At 48.9% G+C, this 26435-nt stretch overlaps 1 protein-coding gene across 1 annotated transcript in view; it reads right to left on the bottom strand.

Annotated features, from left to right (window-relative positions):
- Positions 1-25901, bottom strand: part of HS6ST2 (heparan sulfate 6-O-sulfotransferase 2) — a 107828-nt gene extending 81927 nt beyond the window's left edge. Inside the window, exon 1 of the mRNA XM_020795843.3 lies at positions 25243-25901. Within this exon, the coding sequence (XP_020651502.3) occupies positions 25243-25799 (557 nt within the window). The 5' untranslated portion in view covers positions 25800-25901. The remainder of the gene's footprint in view (positions 1-25242) is intronic.
- Between the last annotated feature and the right edge of the window lie 534 nt (positions 25902-26435).

Here is a 26435-nt window from a genome sequence, read left to right as displayed (position 1 = left end):
TCCCTATTCTTGGAATTTGTACCTGTTGAGTTGAGCCCTACTCGATGGACACTTCTCTTAGTTACCAGCAGCCCACGAACACCAGCTATGCGTCTTCACCAACCACGCATGCCCTCTGCCCTCTTCCTTTCGTCCTCTGGACATTAAGGCCAGGTTGAGCATCTTCATCATTATGAATATATTTACACTACACAATTATACCCATGTGATACCACTTTAACTGACGTGGCTCCATCCTGCGGGATCCTGCTTTGCCATTTGGGGAAATGCTTAGAGTTCTGTGCTGTGATTCGGGGGATAGGTTGAGAGCTTTTTAGCACACGAGTCAACCCGTACTGTCCTTCAAACCAAGGAGGAGATTTCTTTCATATATTATTGCCAACCACCTAACAAGGCAGTCCAAGACATTATAACAGGATCTCGTCAATGAGTTCATCATGGTTGCAGAATGATTGTGCCCCTCTTCGGGGGAAAACAAGTGAGGGTGGAGGGGGAACGCCACTGAACCTGCTGTTGTCCTGAAGGTCTGATGGGAAAAATTCAAGAGATGGGTTTTGGAACCGGAGATAGGTAAAGAGATGAAATGCGACCCATTCAGAATTTTGCAAGGGGGTTTAGCAGGAAATGCTTCTCTAGTTGCTAATCTTTTCAGCAAACTGCATGTTGCCCATGAGCGCCAGCTTGCTCCAAGAAGCTCGCCTCGAAACCCTTCCAAACGCCCTTATGCATGCATTTCATGGTGGTTAATTTGAAGGCACATCAAAGCTGCCGGCCCAGCTGTCCCATCCCCACACCATTTTTTCAGCCAAGCCACTTACAGAACCTCCTTCTTTCCCCTGCCAGGTGAATCCCTCCTTGAGAGGTTCAGCCTGGGGGTGGTGGTGGCAGATTTAGCTCCAGGGCACACAATATCAAGAGACATCGGCCGAGGGGCTGAGCAAGAAGGCGAGGTGAAGCAACACCATTTTCATAAAACAGGAGGGGGGGAGAGAGAGAGGAGAATGACTTCATCTTTTCACAGTGAAGAGGCATCATCCTTCTGCGCGTGGACAAGTTAGCAGTGACAGCTGCAAAGATGAGCCTGTGCCAAATATAGGCACGGGCACGTGGGGAGGGGGAGACCGGCGCTGTCTAAGCCATCGTATAAATTGCCTCTTCAGGCAACCATCACTTTGTAGCACTAGAAGGGCTCCCAAGGGTCATCTAGCTCAACCCCAACCCCCTATAGTGCGAACTCCACAGCCAAATAACCCCATTCAAAATCCGCTCAAAAATTTTCCACGGCGGATGCTCTGCCAAAGGCTGCAGAATGTGTACGCCTCTAAAAAGGCAACCTCATCCACCCCTGGCCAGCCACGCCGATTGGAAAGGATGATGGGCCCACCAGCTGCCAAGTTACATGGCTCCTCATGACAACTAGTGGGTGGTCTTCTCATGCTGACCTCCAGATCTCATCATCATTTCGATGACTCTGATGGAAGGGGATGCTGGGACTTGCATGCCCAGGCCTCTGTGGAAGAAGCTTCTGACAAGGATGATGGGATTTGTTTTCTCAGGCCGGAAAAGACTGTTTTGTGCTGTTGATGTTGCGCTCCGTAGCTCTTTGAAACTCAAGGACTCTGCTGGCTTTACAAATTTTCACAGTGAGGCACCTCCTTAGCCCCTCACATCCTATTATCCCTCATGTTCTGCTCATTATCATTTTTTTAATATACTCGAAACATCCATTTAATTACTCTCGGCCCCATCAAAACCACAATATTAGCCTGTTGATGTTAATGAGAAAAATACTGGATGCTCCTTCATTATCATCAACCTTACACATACTTTTTTTCCTCCCAAAGCTACTTCCAGATAGTGTCAAAAATCTGCATTTTTAGATTGGTATTGGGCTTGACAGAGAATAATTATCCCTCCCCGCTCGCCACTTCTGCAATTAGTCACCTGCTCAATTAGTCTCCCATGCAATCTCTCTTTTTGGCCAAATGTTTGCTCACATTGCTACACCTGAATTAATTATTGCGGCCCGCTCAGTTTTTTGCAGTTTTGGGGGGGAAAAAACTTTGTCATCCCTTGGGGAAAGCAGAGTGACTTCATTCCAGGGACTCACATTAGCAACGTAAAAGGACAGTTTGGACAAACTCAACACTGAAAAACAGATGAATCCATCACAAGCTCAAAAAGGATCGGGTCCTTTATCCCAATTCAGCTGGCTATTCATTCCAGGGTGGATAAAAATCAATGTTTTTTTTAAAAAAATCTATTTAAATAACTATTTAATTTTTTAAAATCATTTTCTGAATTTAAATCGTCAAAGAATCTGGTTTTAAATTTAAAATGTGATTTAAATCAACTGGATTAAAATCAAATCATCCCCGATTCACTCCTTTCCTCCTTCTGGACTTCATGCATCCTCTCGAAAGCTCCAGAAACCCGTTGGCCACCATGGAATGGTGTGAAAACACCATGTTTGAGGATGTTCTTTTGCAATACAGTGAAGGGGAACTCATAATCTGGGGAGGGGGACATTTCAAAAGACCCATAAAGACCCACCGAAACCTCTTCCCACTAGCTGTCAGCCGTTGTTTCCTGCTTTGTGTGTCAACCACAATATTCACCGCGGGGAAAGGCCACATGATCCAGAGCGACAGGAGAAGAAGCAAGGTGAACTCACGGGGGGGGGGGGAGAGGGGGTAAACAAAATGTTGAAGACAAAGAAAAATAAGGCCGTTTCTGTTGCGTACACAGGATTCTATCCAAAACAACCTGGGAAACGGATACACATCTCACGTGCAGTCCAGACCTCCAGGCAATCTGGAAAGAGCATCAGCCTCAATGTCACCGCAGCAAATACCAAACAAAAACCCAGGAGCTGCTGAGCTTCCTCCTTGCAACGCTTCCGAGCAGGTGGCAAGGGCTTCCGATTCATCCAGATCATTTACTGAATTGAGGACTTGGAGGAAGGAGCTCGAAAAGGTGAACGTACACCCCGGGCATATTTTGCTGGAGACTTAGAGGTTAAATATGCTAAGACGGGACTCAAGAAGGTCCGGGGAGTGGATCCAGTCTTCAGGCGGGTTTCTCACCCAAACTGGACCACTCTCAGATGGAGATGTCCAAGAGGAGCCACAAACGATGGGTCAGAATCCAAGGAGACAAGGAAAGAGCTGCATCATGATGGTCAGATGGCAAGGCAGTGGCCGTTCCTGAAGAATGGGAGGCGAGTCCAAAGGGACCAACGTCGAGGGCAGAAGACCCCCTCAAGGTTCTCCTGAAAACTCTGGGCTGCCTAAGAAGGAAACCCTTCTTATAGTTCTTCCTGTCCAGGAAGGATCAGGGGCCTTGTCCATCAGCCCAGGCGTACTTAATGGCTCCACCAGGTACTCCGACACACACACCCCACAGTTTTAGGGCTCACTACTAGAGCTTGGAACAGTTACTCTTTCAGACAACCATATAGCTGTGCCAGGATTCTGGCAAACTTCCTTCTTTCTCTGTTCAATTCCATTTGGAAAGAAGCAAGGAAATTCTCAGCTCTGGTCTGTCCCGTTCAAGACACGGAAGCTGCATCGAATTATCCAACACATATTTTTAAACCACACAAACAAACCATCAAGTGGAAACATCTTCCAAGAAACCAAATGGCCTTTCTACTTTTTACAGTAGTTTTTTTTTAAAAATTAAAAAAAAAACACTGAACAAAAGGCCTTCCGGGCTGCACAACTATCACCTCTCCCAAGCTTGAAAGTCATCGGTTCTCTTCTACAACGCCTCTCTTCTTTCATGGGCAGATCTGGCTTTGTAGAAAAGCAACCCCAGGCTGTTTGCTTGGCATGACCCACCCATTTGTGCCGGACAAATGACCCACCGACCGTTCCTGGAAACCAAGAGGAGATTAGATACAAATATATATCATGGTGGAGGCTTGTGGCTCAGATAGGGAAGCAGCAAGGGATCCACCCTGGGTTTTAGTTCAAATTTAAGAGGTGCTGGCCAAGTCACGTTGTAACCTATTACTAGGACTACAGTTCAACACCTTGCATAACTCCTACAGGGTTTGGATTAAAACCCGGAGCTGATTCATTCAACCCTCATCCTTCCCTGCACGTAGGTCTCAGCAACAAATCCTATAAGAAGACAGCGAACCGAGAGCAGGGATGTGAAATAACAGCGGTTACAATTATACTTCACAGGAAACGACTGGGCATTTAAAGCCATCAGCACCAACCACGAGTGGAAACAGCCCACTAACAAAACCACCTCTTAAAATGGCATCGTAGTGATCAAAGCTTAAAATTCAGATGTTTCAAAACCCCAGGGTGGGTATAAGAGTCAACCCATCAAGGCCCTCCATTGCAGAAATGTCCCTTTTTAATAGAAAGAGGAAGCTCAGCGCCTGGCGAGGAAATTCTCCAGTCTATTTCAGACACTGCTGCTTCCCCACAATGTCACATCAAGCGCCCTTTTCGAGATTCTACTGCTGGAACAAAGCCGACACACCGCCGACAATAACACTAAAAGCAAACGCTGGAAAAGCCCATTTTGGAAATGAAGACTGTTCTAAAAACGCATTCCATTAATAAACCTCACTCAGGGCGTCACCACGAGCCCACCAGCTGTACCCCCTCTTTGCCGACAGTTCGCTGGCTCCACAAAACCCATTTTGAAAAGAAGGAAAAGATTTATTACTATTATAAGTGTCATGATTAATTGGTTGTTTTTAAAACAAGCACCCATCACCATTGTGCCGTGTCAGGCTGACAGCTGTCTAAGGAACAACACGTCCTTTATCATTCTCTCTCTCTTTCAAGACACTGTTTTTTGAGGATTTTTTTTTCTTATGCCTACCCTCAAACCTTTCTTAGATTTGGGGGACAAACCTAAGAAAGAGCCCCAAAATTAAAGCTACGGGATCCTACTGGGAAGATGAACAGCAATAGGAATTATTTGCTCGGGCACAACTGAGCTTTCTGTATCAGAGGGGTGTTAGAAGACATGGGCACGAATCGCTGGTTCGTTTATCGGCCAGATTCGTATTCGGTACTTCAAAGCCCCACCTCCTCCGTTGGGCACCCATTCAGAGGCAGCGCCTGGATGGGGCGGGGCAAGGAAGCCAGGACGCTGCCTCTGAGTGGCTGCCCAGCAGAGGAGGCGGGGCTGGGAACCGCTAAACAAGAGTTTGGCCATGTAGGACCTCAATCAGGGAGATCTTTCGAATCTCGGCTACTGTGGATGGTTTCAAAGGGCCCCCTCGCATTTCAAAGGCAGGACAGTCGGAGCCCCCCACCCCAAAGGAAAGCAACAAAGGAAAGCTTTCTGATGAACATTTTGAGTAAAAAAAAAATGGTGCCGATCTTAGGAAAACTGAAGCAAAGACCGCAATCGAGAGACCTTTGGAAGACCAAGCCGTGGGTTTAATGAGCAAGAGCGTTTTTCTCATCTCAGCACCGTCTGGCCGTGTAGGATCACAACGCCCATGATCCCCAACCAACATGGCTGACAGTGCCTGCTGGTAAAGGAGGATTAGTTGCCGTAAAAGTTTCTGTGGTTAGGTAGTCAACTAAGGTAAAAGGTAAAGGTAAAGGTTCCCCTTGACAATTTTTGTCCAGTCGTGTTCGACTCTAGGGTGCTGTGCTCATCCCCGTTTCCAAGCCATAGAGCCAGCGTTTTGTCCGAAGACAATCTTCCGTGGTCACATGGCCAGTGCGACTAAGACACGGAATGCTGTTACCTTCCCACCGAGGTGGTCCCTATTGATCTACTTGCATTTGCATGCTTTCGAACCGCTAGGTTGGCAGGAGCTGGGAGAAGTGACGGGCGCTCCCTCCGTCGCGTGGATTCAATCTTGCAACTGCTGGTCTTCTGACCTTGCAGCCCAGAGGCTTCTGCGGTTTAGCCCGCAGTGCCACCACGTCCCTCTAGTCAACTAAGGAGGAGGGGCAAAAATAACCATGACACTAACTCTTCGTTGGGGGGGGAGTAATATCAATCAAGGCAGGGCCACTTTGAAGTATGGGCAACCAATTTAGAATTCCAGTATCGCCTTTTGATCTTGTTAATGAGGGGAATCGACCAGCAGCTTGCCAATTGAGGCAGCAGGGGTCAAACCTACACCTTAACGCTGTTTAACCAAGCGTTGCTGTCAAAGGCTATGCGGCTGAAATGCAAGTTGTGCATTTCCTTCCCTTGATGCAAAAGAAAAAAGGGGGGAAGGGCTGGAAGAATCCTTCAACTTCAATGCAGTTTAATTGGTAGCACCCAGGAAAATTGAATCAGGAGGTGGAGACAGTGGGCATCTGGTCTCCTAGGTCCGTGGTGGTCCAGTTTCAGAGTGGGAGCCCAGATTGAAACGTACACAAATTCCACTGCAGAACGTATTATGCTGGCTTCCAGCAAGGGCAAACAGAAAGCAGACAGGAGCTTCATCATTGGAAGCAAAGCTGCCTCCAGACGTAGAGCACATTTGATCATCCTTCAATGTTGTTTTAAAACGCCACAGGTTGTAGTTAGCCTGCATAGGTTTAGTGACCGGTCATCAGGAAGTAAACAACATTCTTTATTTATATGTTAATTGCTCAAATAGGGCAGATGTCACAAATATTTCCCAGGAGCGATAACATTCTGTCACCTTCTAATTGGAAAGCTGCTGTCTCCTCGATTTCTGCTTCAAGTCCCATAGGTGATCCCTCCACCTTTGCACTGCGGACTCTGCCCAAACATCTGGGATGGAATTTGGAAACATGGATCCACAAGGGCCCCAAAACTTCATGCACTAGGACCACAACTGAAATGTGTGGCTTTTTATTTTAAAAAATGGGGGGGGGGCTACTGCTCTCAGGATTTCAACCCAGCAAGACATACAGCTCTCCTAGCTTGCTGGTTCTCGGAACTGTCATTGAAAAGGTTAGATTTCTAATATTTCCAACAGACTATTTAAAAGGGTTTCAAAAATACACACAGTTATTCAAAGCACTGCCTCCCACCTGAGCCTTTCCAAAAAGGAATACACCTCAATTTGTTCCAACAGGGAACTGTTTTCCTCTTGCACCTCGGGCAGGAGGTGTTCGTCAAACCCAAGGATGCTCCCACACACCCTTGAGCTCCCCAAACATCTTAGACGACACCTCCCATCGCTCACAACTGGACATGGCTCCGTGAGATCCTAAAATAAAACCATCTATCGCCAGAATGGAATAGAGATTGCAAAATTCAAGAAATTTCATCTCACAGATGACCCTCCACCTCCCACCCACCCCCCGTGTTCTGCTTTTCTCCCCATAAGACCTTCTTTTGTTTTTATCCCCCTCTCTTTCCTTTCCTGCATTTGTTTCTTTGGCTACTTGGGAGGAAAAAAGGACACCAAAATATATCGGACAAGTTTGATTCTTGCCAACTGAACTAGCTAAATGAATAATAATATATATTTTTTTAAAAAAAATCACAGACCTCCATATTTTACCTTGCCAGACAAAACAGGGGCTTCATCTCAACCATGGCCTTCGAAGACCAGCATTTAAAATGTCTTTTCCTTAATACTGTACTGATCATACTAAAACTCTGAACACATGGACAGACAATCTGACATGGGAGGCATGGAGAGAAGGCTGAGGACAGGAAATCAACGCAGAAGGAATGAAAAGTGACGTACAATATTCCTCTCCTCTTATTTTTCCTCCCGGCTGAAGTCTTGGTTGGTTTTAAGAAACCACAACGCTGTTCGCTCGTCAAAGAAGGGCTGCTAAATAAAGACAAAGCGAAGACATGAGAAAAAGAATACCCCCCCCCATTTTTAAAGAGAGAGAAAGAAGCAAACACAGAACCTCGACAAGAGTTAAAATGGAAACGAAGTTAGTAACAAGCCAGATGGATGGGAGTCAAAACTACAAGTTAATTAAGCAAAACACAGAGCAGATATTAAGAGACACAGAATTGAAAAATGCAGTTGCTGTTGGACTGAGAGTGAACGGAAGTCCATTAGCAAGATAGTCACATGTTGAAATAAACCATCTACCCCTCTTTTTTTTAATGGTGGTTGATGGGTAGCTGTATACAGAAATTTGAGTGTTGCTATCCAGAAACATAAACCAGCGCCCTTCAAATAATAATAAAGCAGGTCTGGATAATGTCAGATGGGAGCAGCAGAAGCTGAGTTGACCCTACAAACTATCCATCCGTCCGTCCGTCCGTCCGTCCATCCATCCATCCATCCATAATATTTTTGCCCTGTCTTTCTCCTTTAAAAGGATGCAAGGGACGTACATCATTAAAAGACAATATCTAAATGCTAAAAATGCTAAGTATACAAATATTGAAAAGAATCAAACATGACACTAAAATCGGTAAACAAAATGAACACAAAACTCCCCAGATTCAAAGCAACAAGGCATAAAACTCCATTTAAAAATCCCGTTCAGGCAGCCAGCCACTCAGGGAAAACTTGCCTGAAGAGAAAGGTCTTTGCCTGCTTCTGAAAGGACAGCAAAGGTGAAGGCAAGCTAGCCTCCAGTGGCAAGGAGTTCCAGAGTCTGAAGGAGCAACCACAGAGAAGGCCCTCTCTTGTGTCCCCACCAGAGGCACTGGTGAAGGTGGTGGGACTGAAAGAAAGGCCTCTCCTGATGATCTCAACACCCAGACATAAAGGAAGAGGGGGGTCCTTGAGATCGCTTGGACCCAAGCGAATGGATCCAGCCTTTGCATCAAGACAGATGTAAAAATATGGCAGCCAAACTTTTTTCACAAAGACACTGCCACCTGGAAATGTGGCGCTCAGATTTTGGCCAGCACTGTTTTGCGACTGGTCTTCAAGACACCAACATGGGTCAGATTTTTCAGACATGAAATTTTTGCCATAATTGCCTCTTTGGAATATTAATGCACTTCCAGCTTCTAATGACATCTGGTCTGCAACATCTGGGCTCCATATATCTTCTCCGAGCACAGGACCATGCCCTACACTTGACACAGGGATTCTGTAAAAGAACTCCCCCCTCGTCCAGTGTTTTGGCTCATAAACACACCGGATCTTGCTTTTCTTAGCTTCATGTTGCCAAAATGGTTCTGGAACACACACACCCCAACACACACACACCAGATTTCTTCTGTTCCGTCACCATCACTCCCAAACCCTGCAACCATCCGTTCAAACCCGTGATCAACTCATTCGCTCGCTCTCCAGATCTGTCACTATTGACTGAAGGAAGGACCCACCGCATGGATTGAACCAGTCGGAAGAAAGCCATGGCAAAGTGCAGGAGAAGAATTTAGGAAACACAACGGCTAGGTCATGCAACTTTTCGCCCCACATCTACAGAGAAAGATGGGGGAGGGAAGGGAAAGAAGTGTGAGTATATACCGTATTTTTCGCACCATAAGACACACTTTCCCCCCACAAAACAGGGGGGTGGAAAGTCTGTGCGTCTTATGGAGCGAAGAAAATAGATTATATTTTCCTGTTTTCTTCTCCTAAAGAATTGGTGTGTCTTATGGAAAGGTGCGTCTTATGGAGCGAAAAATACGGTAATTTGGAGGGAAGATCTTCTCTCAGGAGGCATTCCCTTGCAAGGTCAACGGATTTCCCCCTCTCCCCAGTTCTCAATATTTCAGAAACCAACAGACTCATTAGGCTGGGCATCAGAAGCTAAATTTACAGCCAGGGGGGCTTTCATGCACAATGTCAGAGCAAAGGGGCTCCGTTTCTTCTAAAGAAAATTAGAACTTCTTTGCGGACTTCATGAATAATTAGATTTTTTTTTTGTCAAAGATCTTGAAGCACAGAAGGACGTTCTACTGTACTTCCCTTTTGAATCAGGCTTCCTTTCAGCCTCCTTCTGATTCCCTTTTAAGAGACATCATGGGAATTGGGGGGGGCAGTTCTCACTCATAAGACTGCAACACGATAGATAGGATTTTATAAGAAAACAAAACCTAACTTTGTACGCCATGCGCTGAGTACTGTACCCAGGTTTTTCCAAAGGGACTCTGAGGTCATCAGCAACAGCATGCAAATAGAAAGGACCTTTCAATGGGGGGGGGAGAATGCATCATTCTGGGGGCCAAACAATATCATTTTCTGGGGTGCCTCTAAGCTCCCAGAGAATAAGTTTCTCCCAGACCCACAGACATTGACTTCCCTAGGTTGTCATCAGCTGCACTGCAAACGGGAGCAGGATGCCCAGAAAGCCGGCTCAACCATTAGGCAGAGGGAGAAACCGCCTGCTTTTCACCCCTAAATTAGCCTGTTTATTTAAAATTTTATCACACCCAGCTACTGCTACTCCGTGGCGGCAAACAGGAGAACGATTTTAAAAAATAGCAATCATTATAACAACAATAACAAGGAAAAGAAATACAGCCTGTTATGCCTCGGTTGTAGTGGAGGATTTAACGCCACTTCTTACGTCAGATGCAATTGCCTTTCCCGGCAGCCCTTATGGGACATTCCTGGTTTTCTAGCTCATCAGAAATGGGAAGACACACGGAAGGTGCACACAGACACCCTGAAACGCTCCTGCCAAACGCGTCCGAGGCTCTTCCTGAAACCTCCATCAAAGCCTTCCTGCCTTTGGTGTGCCAGCTGCCCTCCCTGCCAATCCAGAAGGCCCACAGAAGTCTCCTCCAGATCCCGTTGCATTCCTTCCGGAGGTACCAAGAGATGGGGCCATATGTTGGCTCTACCGCCATCCATCATCCAGACAGATCACGGTTCCCCAAGAAAGCTGTCTCCTTTCCAAGCTGGCTTGCTTTTCCTTTTTTAAGGAGAGATGGCTTATATCCTCAACACAACATTTCAAATTCCTGGGGGCCTGTGTTATTGTTCATTTCCTTTCTTTGAAGAACAGGCACAGAATTGGCCTCTTGCTGGTTCGTGTTGGGGGTATTTGGGTGGGTTTTAAAATACAGTCGTGCCCTGCTGGACGATTACCCCGCTCTACGACAAATCCACTTTATGTTGACGCTTTTGCGATCACTTTTGCGATTGCAAAACGATGTTTTAAATGGGTTTTTTTCGCTGCTTTGGGAACCGATTTTCGCTTTTCAGTAAACAGCTGATCGCCGGGTTTCAAAATGGCTGCCAGCTGAAAAAAATGGCCCCCCGCTGTTTTCTAAGATGGATTTCTCACTTTACAGGCACCGAAAATGGCCGCCGTATGGAGGATCTTCGCTGGATGAGCAGGTATTCAGCCCACTGGAACGCATTGAACAGTTTTCAATATGTTTCAATGGGTTTTTAAAATTTCATTTGACGATGTTTTCGCTCTACAGCGATTTCGCTGGAACGAATTAATGTCGTCAAGCGAGGCACCACTGTAGCAAAGAAGAAGAAAGAAAAAGCAAAGAGTGCTGCTTATATATTAGCCCATAGTATTCAAGGCACTCTCTGGGCAGTTTACAATTTAATTAGGCAGGCTACACATTTCCCCCCCAGCCCCAGCAAGCTGACTACTCAGTTTACCAACCTCAGAAGGATGGAGAGCTGAGTGAACCTTAAGTCAGCTACCTGGGATTGAACCCAGGTCACAGACAGAGTTTTGACTGCAGCGCTGCAGTATAACCACTGTGCCATCGGTCTCCACATTGCCTGTCACTGCAAAGGGGACCCCTACCAGCATTTCCAGAAGGAGGGGGGAACTGAGCAGCTGCAGCCATTAATTCAGTCACACTTTAACAATTTTGGGAGGGAAGGCAAGGAGTCGCGTCTTTCATTATAAAAGATGGCGATTCACTAATTTACGTAAAAGAGAAATTTTACCCACAATTACTTCTCAGCGGCACAGTCTCCAGCCTTCCTCCCTCTTGCTCTCTCTCCCCATACCCGCAAGCCAGTTGTGCAGGCAGTTGTGCACCCAGGCGCAAGACAGATGTCCAGAAAACAAAACTGCTTGTGGAGTTTCAATCGCGCTGGCAGAATTCTGCAATACGATTCTGGTCTCTCTTTTCTTGTTCCAACACCACGGACAAACCCAGCTTGTTCCTAAGAAACCTTCCCCCTTGCACCCATTTCTGCTAACTTGTTAACAATCTCCCACTTAAAAAAAAAAAGGAAACCAATGAAGCTACAAACACAGAATGCACACCACGTTAACTCTGCCATTTCCATGCAAAGCGGCTGCAGTTGCCACGAGATCATCTGAGCGGACGCCGGGCCGAACGTCTGCTTTTCTCATTACAGTTGGCAGAGGAGCCGGAATTAATGCAAAAGATGGCACACCGAGGCCTCATCCATTTGTTGTAAATCAATGCACGGCACATTTAAATTGCTCAGCTTTCTTTCAGGAAAGTACATTGAAGTGATTCATTAAGGCACAGCACCGTTCAGCGTCATTCTCTTTGGCATGCTGGAAGATCTCTGGTAGTCAAATTTAAAAAGCAATCAAGTCTACTGGTACCTACCCTCTCGCAACCATTTACATCAGCAGAGAAAATGATCCTTAACCATTCTGATTCAAATGAATGAGGGGCAATTCAGCCTTAGCAGAATCAAAACCTCGCCTGGCAAAACTTCACAACCTTCTCTCTTTTATTTATTTAAATGCCCGCCCCATTATTCTACCCAAGTTTAAAGCAGCATTTGATAATTTAATAGAACACGCCGCCATGATCAGAACGGATCGCAACCCATAAATATGAATCTCTTGTACGGCTTCGATGTATTTCAGCACCGTTTGAAGCAATCATTTATGGCATCCTTGTTAAAATTTATAATATCCCAGGAAAGCAGGAGAGAATCTCACTCGACGTAGGAGAAAGAACGACAGCAACCAAGAGGCGGAAAGATTTGCTTATGCGTGGAACACATTCTCTCCTAAATAAGGACTGGCACCGGCGACAGATCGGATGAAATGAAACATAATGAATGATTCGTGTTCACTCCAATGAGCCAACTCATTCCAGTGATGTATCTTGTATCTTGTGAAGCAACTCTTTTACCTGTTTTACCGATGCCAACCCTTCTAGAGGGTCCCCACTGCTCTCAAGCAGCCCCGTTGCAGTGGCCCAAACCCTACTGCTTACATACCCAAATGCAGAAGAGTAGGCCCACCGACTTAATGAAGATTTGGTGAGTCAACACCTCCGAAAGTTCTGTTGATTCAAATCGGCCTACCCTGCTGTGAGTGACGATGCTATGGCAAGGGTAGACCCATTTGAACCAATGGAACCTACAGAGGTGTTGACTCACCACATCTCCATGGACTCAGTGGGCCTACGCTATTGCAATTTCTTCCACTCCGCAACAGGATTCGGCCCAAGGCTCTCATGGAATAATTAATCCTCCAGGTCAGGATCCAGAAACAAAAATGGCCCCAATCTAGCAGGGGCGTACAGTGCTTACGTCTCTCCAACACCACGGGAATGAATGTTGTGCCGCTACAGAGATTTCCAGAGAGGGAACGCAAATGCTCTATGACAATCAAGCGAAGGGTCCTCTGTCAAAATAGCTGAAATGGGGGAAACTATTTGACCCAGCAAGTGTGAAACCAATTTTTTAAAAGGTGACTACACTACGCGCATGGAAAAGTGGATTTTCCCCCCTGGGAAGCATGTTTTTTGTTGGAAAGTGAGGCATTTTGGGTGCAAGAGGGTCACTGATTTTAAATCATTTGTGAAATTAATTTATTTCAAATCATTTTTGCATATGCAAACACCTCAGTCTGTGTAAATCGTGTCTATGGGGCTTCCCACTCACTGGTGTGCCTTCCATGCCCCCCTCCTTCTCCACCCCCTCTTTGTGTGTGCTCACGTACGCGCATGCGCATGTGCAATTATCTGTCTGTCTGTCTGTTTCCCTGTCGCTGTGTCAGGCTGCAGAGAAACCTCTGTTTTAATTTATTTTCCTGTCTGCCATTCTGTGCTAGCGCTATGTCAGATTGCAAGAAATTAAAAAAAATACTAAAAACACCACTGAAGCAGCCAGCACAAGGGCAGGTAGACACAGGCGAAAGCCTCAAATGCAATGACTCTAAAAGTCCATGTCACCCCCTTGACAGATGCGCAACGCAGCGTAAAAGCAGATGAAAAGTTTTGCCAAGAGGTTGCATGTGGCTACCATATCCATCAGCCCACTTATTTCGATAGTGTAACCGCGTCCACAGTTCCAGATCAGTTGGCCCCATTCCAATCATGGACAGGGCCAAAAGCAATAGGAAGAGGACGGAAACAGTAGCCTATTTTAGTTTTAAAAACGTATGGCTTTCAAAGCCTTTGGAGAGGATTTCCAGACGTCTACCGTGGGAGGAAAACAGGTCATGCAAAACCTGGGCAACCGGCCAAAGAGTCGTTTTCACCGGAAGGGAGCCACGGCTGTCCGAGGAAACCAAGATGGCCAGACTGGGCTCTAGGGCTTATGGCTCCCCGCTAGAGATGGGGGTATTCGTATACGAATATTCCCCACAAAGGTGGCATTCACGAGGGCCCAGCCCTGGACGGTCCACTCCCCAATCTGCCACGGACGCGGACGGCGCGATTCTACCCATGGCTCTGCAGCACCCGATCCGCTCGCTGCTCCTGGTGGGAGGTGGGAGGGCAAGCCTCACTCCAAGGTGAAAGAGAGGCAAGCGGATCGTGTGCTGCGGAGCCATTGATAGAATCACGCCGTCCGGTTCCACGGCAGATCAGTGAGTGGACCGTCTGGCTCCGTGGGGATGGACCCTCGTTAACGCCACCTGTGTGGGGGGATATTCGTATACAAATACCCCCCATCTCTACTCCCCACCCCTCTCCTGTGTGCTGCTGTTATCGGTTCCCCCCCCATGTTATCTTTCCTCAAGCCTCACAGTGGATTCCTCCCAATGAGAGGCAGGCTGTCAAAAGCCCGGGGCTTCATCAGTCCCCTGTTCAGCGATGCACATATACACATAATCCCAAATAAAGGCACGCTCCGCTTGCGCAGGCAGGGGTGGCGTGGCTTCAGGGAGAGCTGGCAGACTATTCGGAATCGAAACCTTGTGTTAGGTACCTCCAAGGGGGCCTTTTCCCCGCCCACACTCACTTCTCTGGGTCTACTGCGGTGTCAGTTCCTCTGTCTTTCCTCTCCCACACCCTACAATTGCTCTTGTTCTTGCGCACACGCACACGCACACACACGGGACCTGTCTGCCTTATCAATGAGGGAGGTCTATTAAAATGACATCTCCTGCCAGGATGAGAAAATGCCCCTGACAACCGAAGGAGTTTGTAGACGCTACGGACACTTGCACACCCCCTTCGTTCCTGTCAGCTCAGGAGACGGGATGACACTGAGAAGCGATCTTGCATGGCCCAGAAATACAACCTTCCCCCCACAATGGCGTGGAAGGCAGGGGTGGCTGCTCCCTAGGAGAAACGGGGGGCTGCCCCATCTCTGGCATAGCCCAGCCTGGCTCCTTATGCCTGCCTTCTTACTACAAAGAAAGGACGAGGGCGCCATCTTGGTTCCCCTCGTCAACCACCTGCAGCGTTTGGGAGAAAAACGGGGAGAAAAGGAAAGCTCTCTCCAGGAGAAGCTCCATCTATCCGTACTTGCAAGGCCTTTGGCCCCACCAACCACGACAGACATCAGCTCCCACCGGCCCCAAGGACATCAAGGAAGATCTGGATTAAAGGGTTTTTCATAGAATTGTAGCCTCATGGAGTGGGAAGGGACCTCCAAGGTCTTCGAGTCCAACCCCCTACTCAAGGCAGGAACCCAAATCAAGGGATTTCTGCCAGGTGGTGGTCTAAAATTTCTCTTGAATGCCTGCAGTGCTGGAGCACTCACCACCGTCTGAGATAATTGGTTCCATTGTTGTACTGCTCTAACAGCTAAGAAGTTTTTCCTGACATTCACCCAAAATCTGCCTTCCTGTAACTTGAGCCCATTCTTACGTGCCCTGCACTCCTGGATGATGGAGAACAGATCCTGCTCCTCCTCTGTAAGACAACCTTTTCCTCCCGCTTGAGTCCAGTCAGATCAGAGAGAGAAAAGTGTGATCCAACAGGCCTGTTGGGTTCGAGGAGTAATTACACAGACCTCAGCAAACCTCAGATAAGCCATGGTCTCCATCTCTGGTTTGTTGGAACAGCAGCAAACCACCATAACATATGTTCCTAGGTCCACACAGCACAAACCCAACACGATGTCAAGGCTGCAGGGTGAAACCAGGAGCTGGGAGACCTGGTTTCAAATTCTCCACAGAGCTCTGGAGTCACTGGGTGACCTTTAGCCAACGCTGGTCTTTTCTCAGTCTGTTCTCCTCACAGGGTTGTTGAAGGAGGACAGGCTGAGAAGAAAGCCGTGTAGACCTCCCTTGACCTCACTGGAGGAGATAAACCAACATACACCCATGTCAATAATTGGCAAGGAATCCAACATGGAGGCTGGGAAACAGCCTCTTCACAGAATTCTCTGCTCCTTCATGCAAAGGCACTCTACCTGTTTTTTTTTAAAAAAAAGAGTAATCGGGCTGAAAACCTTCAGTACCTCCTGTAAAGTTCGGAGTAAAACCGAGCGCAGATGTGCCAACCCTCCCACTCACGAGAGCCGCCAGCCTCCACTGCTGGAAAGTCGATGTCATTTTCTCACAAGAGTCCATTGCTTCTGGAAACCCTTCATCCGAGCTTGTGATATTTTTTTTTAATTTTATTTATATCCCGCCTATCTGGTCGTGTGAGGACCACTCTAGGCGGCTAACAACACTCCTGTATTCCACTCCTGTCTCAAGTGCTCCCCTTGATGGTTTGTTTTTCTCCTGCAACAGGACTCCTGGGGGGGGGGGGGGTACGGCTGGAGACAAGTTAGGGAAATGCTTTCTATAATCACGAAGGCTCAAAAGGCTGTCAATTCACTCACATCCTCTTGACCAGTTTCTCTCCCTCTCCTCCCACAAAGGTTTCCTGCTCTCCTTGCCAGAGGCTCTGGAGCTTCTACCATCAAATCACCCAAGAAAAGGACATTTTTATGCCTAATCCATTCCCATTGGTGCTCATTAGCATCTAAGACATTCAGATAGACGTCTCTGTTCCAAAGAAAGGCAGATATTCTCAAGGTTGGTAAGCTGAAAACGATGCCGTGGCGAAGCTACCCAGTTGGAGGAATCCAAAATGGCGGCATCATAGCTTGGAAGGAGGAGAAAACAGGAACCTGAGGAGAACCACATGCTGCTGTTCCCCTGGAAGAAACAGCCACCTGCCAAAGGGTGAAGGTATTTGCAGAATCTCATCCCTCCACTCAGAAGCAACTTGGGCTTCCCTCCAACTGCCGTAACTATGCCGTGTGGATGCTACCCCGTGAAGTCTCTTATGTTCGTGGCTACGCCGCGTTGGCGATGAGGCCGGTGGCAGGCCAGAAAGCCTGTTGACGGAACTGAATAAACCTTTATGTTCTCCCTGGCTTTTTAAGTTCAAAGTTTTGACTGCTTTTAACGGTTGTTGTTAATGGCAATTGATTTTGTTCTGTTTCATGGCATCGATTTTTTTTTTCTTTCTTTCTTTCTTTCTTTTTTTGGGCTTTGAAGCACCCTGTGCAGTGCTTGGCTGAGTAAGAGTGGGGGGAAAAAGGCATTAAAGAAATAAACACGTTAAGAATATGTTTGGTTTCTCGGAAGGGAGGTTTCACCTGGGGTAGGAAACCAGACCAGGCGCTCCACCAGAGACACCGACGTGACCAGCTTAACACAGTTTCCAGCCTGGTTAATTGAGTGACCCTTGAAATGTTGTGTAAGGCAAGGTCCGTTTCCTTTAACTAACCTCTACACCAAAGTGCAACCCAGGTGGGTCATTGGGACACGTCCACCATGGCAACCCAATCTCAAATCAGTTTAAATGCATGGTATAGGAAGATTTCTCCAAGCCTCTTTCAAAGGAAACAAAAAAATCAAATATCCACACCCATTGGATCCTCTCTTCAAAAGAAGTTGGACGGGTGCTTTAACAGACGTTTAATAACAAACTAGGGCCGGCCCTAACCTTTGGTAAGAATGGGCCAGCCACCACAGGAAGTAGATGCCAGGAGGTGGTAGCAAGGCATTGGAAGGAGAGAGCGATGCCCCCTATCGACCACTCTCCATTCTCCAACCCGTAGCTGGTATTGAAGGAGGAGTCCGTGGTAAAGCCAGCCAGCTTTTAAAACAGGAAAAGATGGCACTTGGTTCCCTGCCCCAGGGAACAGGACGCGTGGAAATGATGTGAGCTGGTTTTGTCCAAGAAGGGGAGAACTGTTTCCTAAGGCCTTCTGCCAGCTCACCTGAGTACAAATCTGAACCTGAATCCTCATATCCAGGGCAAACATTCCCATCAAATGTGGTGTGCCAAGCCCCGTATTTTACAGCTGAGCTTTAAGTACCGTATTTTTCTGTGTATAAGACACCCCCATGTCTAAGACGCCCACCACTTTTCTAATCCAAAATTAAGAAACCTAAGTGGGGCTTAGCAAGTGTAGGGGGAAAGGGATCAAAGAGCTGCAGGATCGCTTTGATCCCTGCTTTCCCTCTCCACTTGTTTTTGTTCTCTCCTCAGCTTACGTCCGTGTATAAGACGGCTTTCAATATTTAGTCTAAAGATTTTAGACAAAAGTATAGTCTTATACACAGAAAAATATGGTAAATTCCTTCCTCCCACTTTCCCACAAAGTGAACCATAATTTGGAAATCCTGGTGCTGTTCTACAAAGTTCCTAGCAATCATAAGAGTTCACTGCTCCATAGTAACAGGTCACAAAGTACAGGGCAAGATTTAACATAACAAGAATGCTCAGTGAGTGGTTCAGGTCTCTGGCTGTGGAGTCACCAGTTGGGAGTTTGATTCCCTCACTGAGGGAGGGAGGGGGAAAAAAGAAAAGCAACTCCCAGACTATGCATAGACGCAGCCTTTCCTAGCCCGCTACCTTCTTGATGCTAAGGACCATAATTCTCATCAGCCATAAAACAGCCAATTGTGAACAATCATGGGAACTGAAGTTCAAAACATGTGCAGGACACTAGGTCAGGCAAGGACCTGCCAAATGAGCTAATCCACTCCCGATGGCCCATTTCCAGCAATTTCATGGTGAAACGGTCTCTTTCGGAACAGGACGACGAGGACAGCAACAGCTGCGAGGGAAAACAAGCCAGGAAACGCTGAAGAGGATGCCACTGGCTGACGTCATGGAACCCCTGGACTGTATTGTCTGCAAAAAAACGAGCCTCCGTTTCATCACAACAAGCAAAACATGTGTCTCGGAGGTAAATAAACTGCAAATATGCCTTGCCCTGAAGGCTGTTAGAGGAAGGGGCGGTTCCCCCTCGGTCAGAATCACATCCTTAAAATGTACACACACAATGGGAGAAGGGGGGGGGGAGGAGTAAACATCTGAACAGTGAAAAGCACCCATATTTACCAATGTGAAAGAGAAAAAGCAGAACATCGTGGGAGAAAGCAAAAGACAGTTTGAAGAGAAACAGATACGTTTTCAGGTATCAGACACACTGCTTTAAAATCCCCAGATCTAAGCAACCTATATGTATTGGCAAATAAATAAAATAATATTGGGCTGCCAGTGATATCCCACAACATTGAAGATACTTAGACATCATCAAAATTCCTTATATGTACTGTTTCATTGATTCCCCCCCCCATCCTCAGCTGCCCAAACTCCGAAACGATGTTGAAAACCACTTCTCCAGTGTTTTTATGTTGTCTCCAATTACTACCAACCATAAGAGCTGGTGACTGTGTTCACTGATTGCTAATCATCACATGAAACAGAGGAAGGTGCTTCATCTGCAACCAGACAGTGGGTCCCTCAAGCCTAGCACTGCCAACTCTGGCTGGCAGCTGACGCTTTCTAGGATTTGAGCCAGAAATCTTTCTTCGTTTCCTGGATTCACAAAAGAATGACTCTGGGATGTTCTGCATGCAAAGCAGAACTTTACTGGAAGCTGGCTCTGTAAACCCACCTTCTTCCACCAAGCCATGATTTACTAACCAGCTGCCAGCCACAATTCTGATCCAAGGTTTATTGGTATACAAATTGTGACTCATTTAAACCATGGATTGTTGTGACATCCAGACCTGCAATCAGAGTTTGTCCCTGGCTTGTTTCCTCAACTGTCATGATCTGACAAAAGTGATGGAAGAGAACAATCATCATCATCATCTTAGAACTGGAGAGGACCCTATAGATCACTGAGTCAAGGAGGCCTGATGGGGAATCGAACTCCCAACCGGATGGCTAAACCACGGAGCAAGTCCACCACTGTGTCCAAAGGGGTTTATTAGGTGAGCTTAAAGACTATTCTCAGCAAGGATGGCAATTACTGCTAGAATCCAGGTATTGTATTGATGCGCTCAACTGAGTAGGCCTGTCATCCTGCAGAGAATCTCTCCATACCCATAAAAAAAAGCATTCCTTTTTTGCCTGAGCTCAGTGCCAAGTTCTCGGGCTAATCCCTCGCCAGCTGGTGACGGTTAAACTGGCAGCATACATAAAAGGAACAGAAGTTCATCTAACAGGTGTGAAGAGGAGGAGAAAATAAAAAAGGGTGCTTCACACACCTATGTTTCCTTTCTTAGCCTGCACACAAATGACAATCCCCATAATTGCTCGTCAAGAAGACAGTGTTTACAAGGGGAAAGTGTCACCATAGCTATTAGGCAGGCTGAGCAATTGTTTCATTACACAAAAAGAAGGGTGTGTAGACAACCAAGCCTGTCTTTTCCTTTTTGGAAGAGAGATTTAAGAGGCAGAAACTCCCTGCCAAAGTTCTGCCCAGCAGAACTGGCCTCTTCTTGACTTGAGTGTCCGAGGCCACAGGACATTGATGCTAAAGAAAATCCACAGAACATGGTCAATGTGCTCCTGTAGCCCAACTGCCCATCCTGACAGCCATGTTGGCTACAACTCCCAGAAATCCTGGCCAGCGCAGCTAGCCAGCCATGAAGGCTTCCGGGAGGTTTGGTCCAAAAACATCTGGGGACCCAAAAAAGGGAAGTCACTGATCTAGAGGTTTGGGATTCAACAAAAGGACGTAAGAAGGTCACTCTGGGATCAGAGCAAGGTCTTCTTCAGCCTGGCACGGTTCACTAAAGAGACAAGCTGTTCCTCCCATCCTCCCTCATTGTGTACCCAGAGGTCCTCTGGCTCTAAAACTACCATCAAGTCCTTCCGACTTAGTCATGGCAGGCCCTGTCATCCACGAAAGTTTGCAACCCCTCTTTTCAAGCCTTCCAACATGACTCCTCACCGCAGGGAACTCTAGTTTAACTGAAAAGAAGTCCTTCTGGCCCCACGGCCCCGAACCTCCCACCTTTCCGTCTCAGAGGGGCGGCTGCAGCCTTGGAAGTCAAACTCTTTGACCGGCCGGCTTAGCAAGAGGGGACTCCGCAGACTGGGTCCAAGGGCCCTCCACCCTCTCAGGCAGAGATGGGATCATTCATTTTCTGATCGTGCTACCCAGAGAGCCAGTCCTGGCACTATTCTGCAAGCCAGTGTGAACGATGGAGCCTCCAGTTAGCCTAATGGGACCCTCAGGAAAGCACCCCCCCGGCCGCCACCTCCCAAAGGTGTGTGTGTGTGTGTGAGAGAGAGAGAGAGAGAGAGAGAGAATGAACATCTACTGCCTACTGACAAGACAGCTATAAACCAGGATGAGAAATCCTCCAGTTATTCCTAGGCTATACTCCCATAACTCCGGAAAGCCGGAAGGAGGGAAGAGCTTAAGCCTCTTTTAGGAAATGCTTGTATAGATGAGCATGAAACGGTGCCTTCCCAGCTTAGAAACAAGACAGCTGAGAATTGTCTCCAATGTTCCCTTCTAGCCCCAAAATATAAATTGTGAACGCCCTACCTTGCAGGCTCTCATCAATACAAAGATCTAACGAAAGAGGCAGGGTAGTGTGGTGTACTTTAATTAGAACCTCATCCATCTGGCCCCTCTCTCTCTCTCTCTCTCTCTCTCCCTTATCTCAAAGCAAAGAAACCAAATTTGGAGAAGGGAGGTTAGAAACCACTACCCCAAAACTGGAGCTCAAGGTAGTGTGCTCCAGTTTTGTCCTTTAAACTGTGCCAGGGACGATGGAGAAGCCAAACAGATACCCTGAAATCAGCAGCCGCGGCTATCCTCTTTCAAAACATTTGCAGCAGAAAGCCGGATGCCAAGGAAAGGCAGAGAGAGAAATTCTGGGCCCAGAGCGGCTGAGATCTCCTTCAGGAAGAGCATGAATTCTAAGTCCCTTCCCACAGAGGGCAGTGCGGGTGTCAACCTAAGAAAAAAATGAATTTTAGAAAGGCACCCTCCCTTTACTCCCCATAAATCTGTGCTCAGACTTGATGGTTTAGATAGCGTAGGAGAGAATAAATATTAAGCAGAGACACTGTGACGGCTTCAGACACAGAACAGCCTCATCCATGCTGCCCCAACACGCTTACTACTTAGAACCAGCTTCAACCTGTGTTAGAGTCATCCTCTACATACCACGTCTCTCTCACATACACAGAGAAATGCAAATGGACTTGACGGGGGTACAATCTTCCTTTGCAAGGGACCAGAGTCACTGTCTGGAGTGAGAACAATTTGCCTGGTTGAGCCATTCCCCTGATCACGAACGGCCAAATCTAGAAAACAATTCATTGCTACAAAATATTAAATGGTTTCGCCACCAGGATATAAATCAAAGCCAAGAAAAGAAAGGGGGTTTATAAATGGATCAGGTCCTGTTTGCACTGGATAGAAAGGATACAAGAAGAGCCACCAGGCAATTTACTCAGAAAGGACAACCCGCCTCTACGTGGCGCAACCCCCCCCATGATGGATGACTGGGCAAACGGCAGGCTTTGTTTGAAGGTCCCCGCTGAAGATGAGCAGACCGGCCTTGCGCACAGCCTCTTTGTTCCGTTCAGGATGAGTCCTCGCTCTGCTCTTCACGTGGCAAAAGCCTTCCTTCCCTCCTCACGCCCACCGCAAAGAGAGCTGCCCTTTGAACCCAAACAAGGCGACCCAGATCAGCCTTTCTCCATTTTGGAGGCCCACAGCCGACAGCTGGCAGTTGTGCATTGTTTTTGCAATACAAATGCATTGGATGCATCGGATCAATTCCGAATACACACTGGGGAAAGGGGGGACGGGTGGGAAAGAAGCCGCCTGGTGCATGACCTCGCTGCAGCCAAAAACAGGCTTCCAACTTGAAAAAAAACAACCTGCAGAAGAGTTTTCGTATCATGTCTCAGGGACCCAAGAGCACACACACACACACACCAATACAAAGGGCCTTACAGAAAACGCAAACTAATTGGAAAGGAAATTATTGGGAGGGAGCCCTCAGGAAAATCTGCCTCATTCATCTCCGGAAAGGACTCAGTTGACAATAAGGGCGGTGGATGAAGAATCCTTCTGTATGTTAAGCAGTTGCTTTGCTTCTGCAGAAAACACACACACACACACATGTGCATGCACAGAGTGAGCTGCAACTGCCATCATGAAGCCAGAAAGGTCCAGATGGATAAGCAGCAACCCTCAAGGATGCTCCTAGTTGGCCGCTTCTAGACAGCGTAGGCAAAAGGGAGAAATGATGGGATTCAAGTGAAACTAAAGCCGGTGGACAAATAAATACCCTCCAGGAGGAAAGAGGTGTCATCTCAGGGGGGGAAAAAACAACAACATGGCAGCTTTCAAATTAAAAATAAACAAGACCAAAGGATTTCCTGCTTCTTTCCTTGATCCTCCGTCAAACACCAGGTCATGGCGTTTTCCCGTCCTGGAAAAGACCGTCCTCAAGTCCCAAAGAAATACACCGCTGAGAAAGGCAGAATGGAAGCCCAACCAACTCTGTTTTCTTCCATCAACACAGCAAGGAAATGGAAGGAGGCGCCGGCAGAAATTATCAGGACCCCTTTCATCCTAAAGCCGGGGTTCCCCCGGAATTCCACCGCCCCCAACACACAACCTGCAACCCCTTGAAGCTGGACAACACCACGCACAAAGAGACACACACATCCTAGGTGTACAGTGGCTGGACACAAAATGCATCACCACCCTAAGATCCCAAGTGGGTTACTCTTGGGTGCTGTGCAGGGGAAATCATCAGCAGCTCAAAGACCTGGGAGGAAATATCAGAGGAAAATGTTATTGGTTCAGGTTTGCAAAAAAAAAAAAATATCCCAAAGACAAAGGACTGGCATCTAGTTGTAATTTGTTTTATTTGATTGTGCCTGTCCAGATTCAGCAGGCCCCAAAGAAGGGGCCAGATCCTGCTACTCAACTAGGAGCTATTGTTTTTAGGTCTCCACCAGCCAAGGAGGTTTGTGTTTAAGAAGGAAACTAGAGGCACCAACAAGCAAAGTCACCTCCCCCCCCCCACAAAGCAACAAACCTCAGACGCTGTTCCCCACCCAGACCAGTGTTAATTAGTTTCTGGGCTCCAAACAAAGAAGACTCATCAAAGCCTTCTCCAGTTACACAAGGCAAAGGAGATAAGCACCACGTGAATGAATTCCTTTAAAGGGGCTTGAGCAGGCGTTGCAGGCCGGGGGGGATCAAAATTTGGGCAGGGGGCAAAAGTATCTAGGATGTAAGGAAGGGTCTCTTGAATTGCTCAGTCAAAACCAGCAAACCTGGGGTTAAGGCTGCTCTGGAGTAAGACCGAGACCCTTTCAAAAAAAATGGAAACAAAGGTGCCCCCTCCCTCGAGGATTTAACCAGAAGGCGCTTCTAGGTGTTAATGAGCGAGTTTTAAGCCCGCAGCGGGAGAGCAAGATTGCACACGTGTCTCTTTCAAAGGAAGAAGACCTTCAATCTAAACACCCAGCCTGTTCACCCCGAGAGGAGCGGAGCCGGTTGGGAGGAAAGCAAACCCCCGTTCTCCCCAACAGATCGGCGGGGCTGGGGATCGGGCCCGTAAGCCGACAACAGGGCCCCGATCCTGGGCTAATAAACCAAGGCTGCGCGCTGAGGCGTGTGTCTGCTGGTTCGCAAGCAGCCGGGTCCTTTAAACACACATACAAAAAAACACAGCGTCTTTCTACCCAACAGTCCGGGAGATCCACCGCCCCTCCTCGAGAGTAGCCTTCCGCTCTAGCCGCCCTGGCCCCGAAGGAGCAGCTTTTAGAACGCAAGAGAAGGGAAGGGAGAGGGAAAGAAGCGCCTGCCTGTGTTCCTTGGCCGTGCGCGGAGGATCGCGGCCGGCTTCCTCTGGAGGAAGCCCGGCTCTCTCCAGGAGTGGGATGCTCGGGGTTTGCAGCTTCTGCGGGGCCCGATCCTGGGGATGCCTCCCGGCTCCCCCTCTCCTCCAACCCACCCCCCGCCGGGCTGGGGCTCACCTGGTGGGGCGCAGCCTGGCCTCCTTCTTGCTGTCCACCACGGCCGGCACGCAGTTGGTGAGCTCGGTCCAGTCGGCGTGCAAGCCGCAGCTCCAGCCGGTGGAGAAGCGGGAGAAGAGCCACGTCTCGCGCTTGCCCGGCCGCAGGCAGGTGCACTTCTTCTGGCCGGCCTTGCACTCGCACGGCTGCTCCAGCTGGATGTTGCGCACCAGGTGCCGCCCGAAGGTGGTGCCGCCGGTCTTCTGGATGTGCAGGAAGACGATCAGGTCGTCGCCGGCGATGCGGAAGTCCACGCGGCGGAGCAGGTCGGCGGCCGAGAAGTTCTGGCGGGCCACGAAGCGCGCCGGGCTCTCGTCCTCGGCCCGGTACGGGTCCCCGCCCGCCGGCCCGCCCGGCAGCGGAGCCGAGGCGCCCGCAGAAGGGGCCCCCCCGACGCCCCCACCGAGGCGCTGCCGCAGCTGGCACTCGCTGCCCGGGCACACGTACTGCAGCACCAGCCCGCCGAAGAGCAGCAGCATCACCAGCGCCACCAGCACCCGGTGCCAGCGCTCCTCCATGGCCCGGGAGCGCGCATCGCCGCCGCCGGCGCCCTCCGCCGGGTCACCGAGCGCTGGTGCTGCTGCTGCTGCCTCCTCCGCCGGACGCCAGCCCTCGCCGCCGCCACCGCCTCCGCCCCTCCGGCGCCCTCAGCCCCTTCCCCGGCCCTTCCATGCCGCCGCCGCCGCCGCCCGGCCAGGCCCCGCTCCCTCTCCGGCGCCACCCCGCGCCAGGGCGCACGGCCGGAGCGCACCGGAGCGCGGCCCCTTCGAGCGCCCCAGCCCAGCCCGAACCGAACCGAACCGGCCCCCGCGATGGAGCCCGGGCCAGCCGCAGACAACGCCGGCCACGCTGCTACTGCCGCCTGCTCCGACGCCTGGCTCGGCTCGGCTCGGCTCGGCCCGCCCGCTGCGGCTCCAGCGCCCGCCTCCGCACCGCCCCTTGACGGCTCCAGTCCCCGCCCCGGCCGCGGCCTCTCCCGCGCCAGCAGCCTTTGTCCTGCCGGCCCGCCTTCCTTCTCCGGCTCGCAGGGAGAAGAGGCCGCGGGGGCGTCTCCGAGCGAGCGAGCGAGCGAGCGGAGCGACCCTGCCCGGAGCCCGGCCGGCGGTGCGCCCCTGCCCCGTGCGCTCTAGGCGCAGCGGCCCGCCGCCGCCTCC

Source organism: Pogona vitticeps, chromosome 11 (assembly GCF_051106095.1).
Source record: "Pogona vitticeps strain Pit_001003342236 chromosome 11, PviZW2.1, whole genome shotgun sequence".
In the NCBI taxonomy this organism is placed as follows: domain Eukaryota; kingdom Metazoa; phylum Chordata; class Lepidosauria; order Squamata; family Agamidae; genus Pogona; species Pogona vitticeps.
This window is presented reverse-complemented; position numbering and strand designations above follow the sequence as displayed.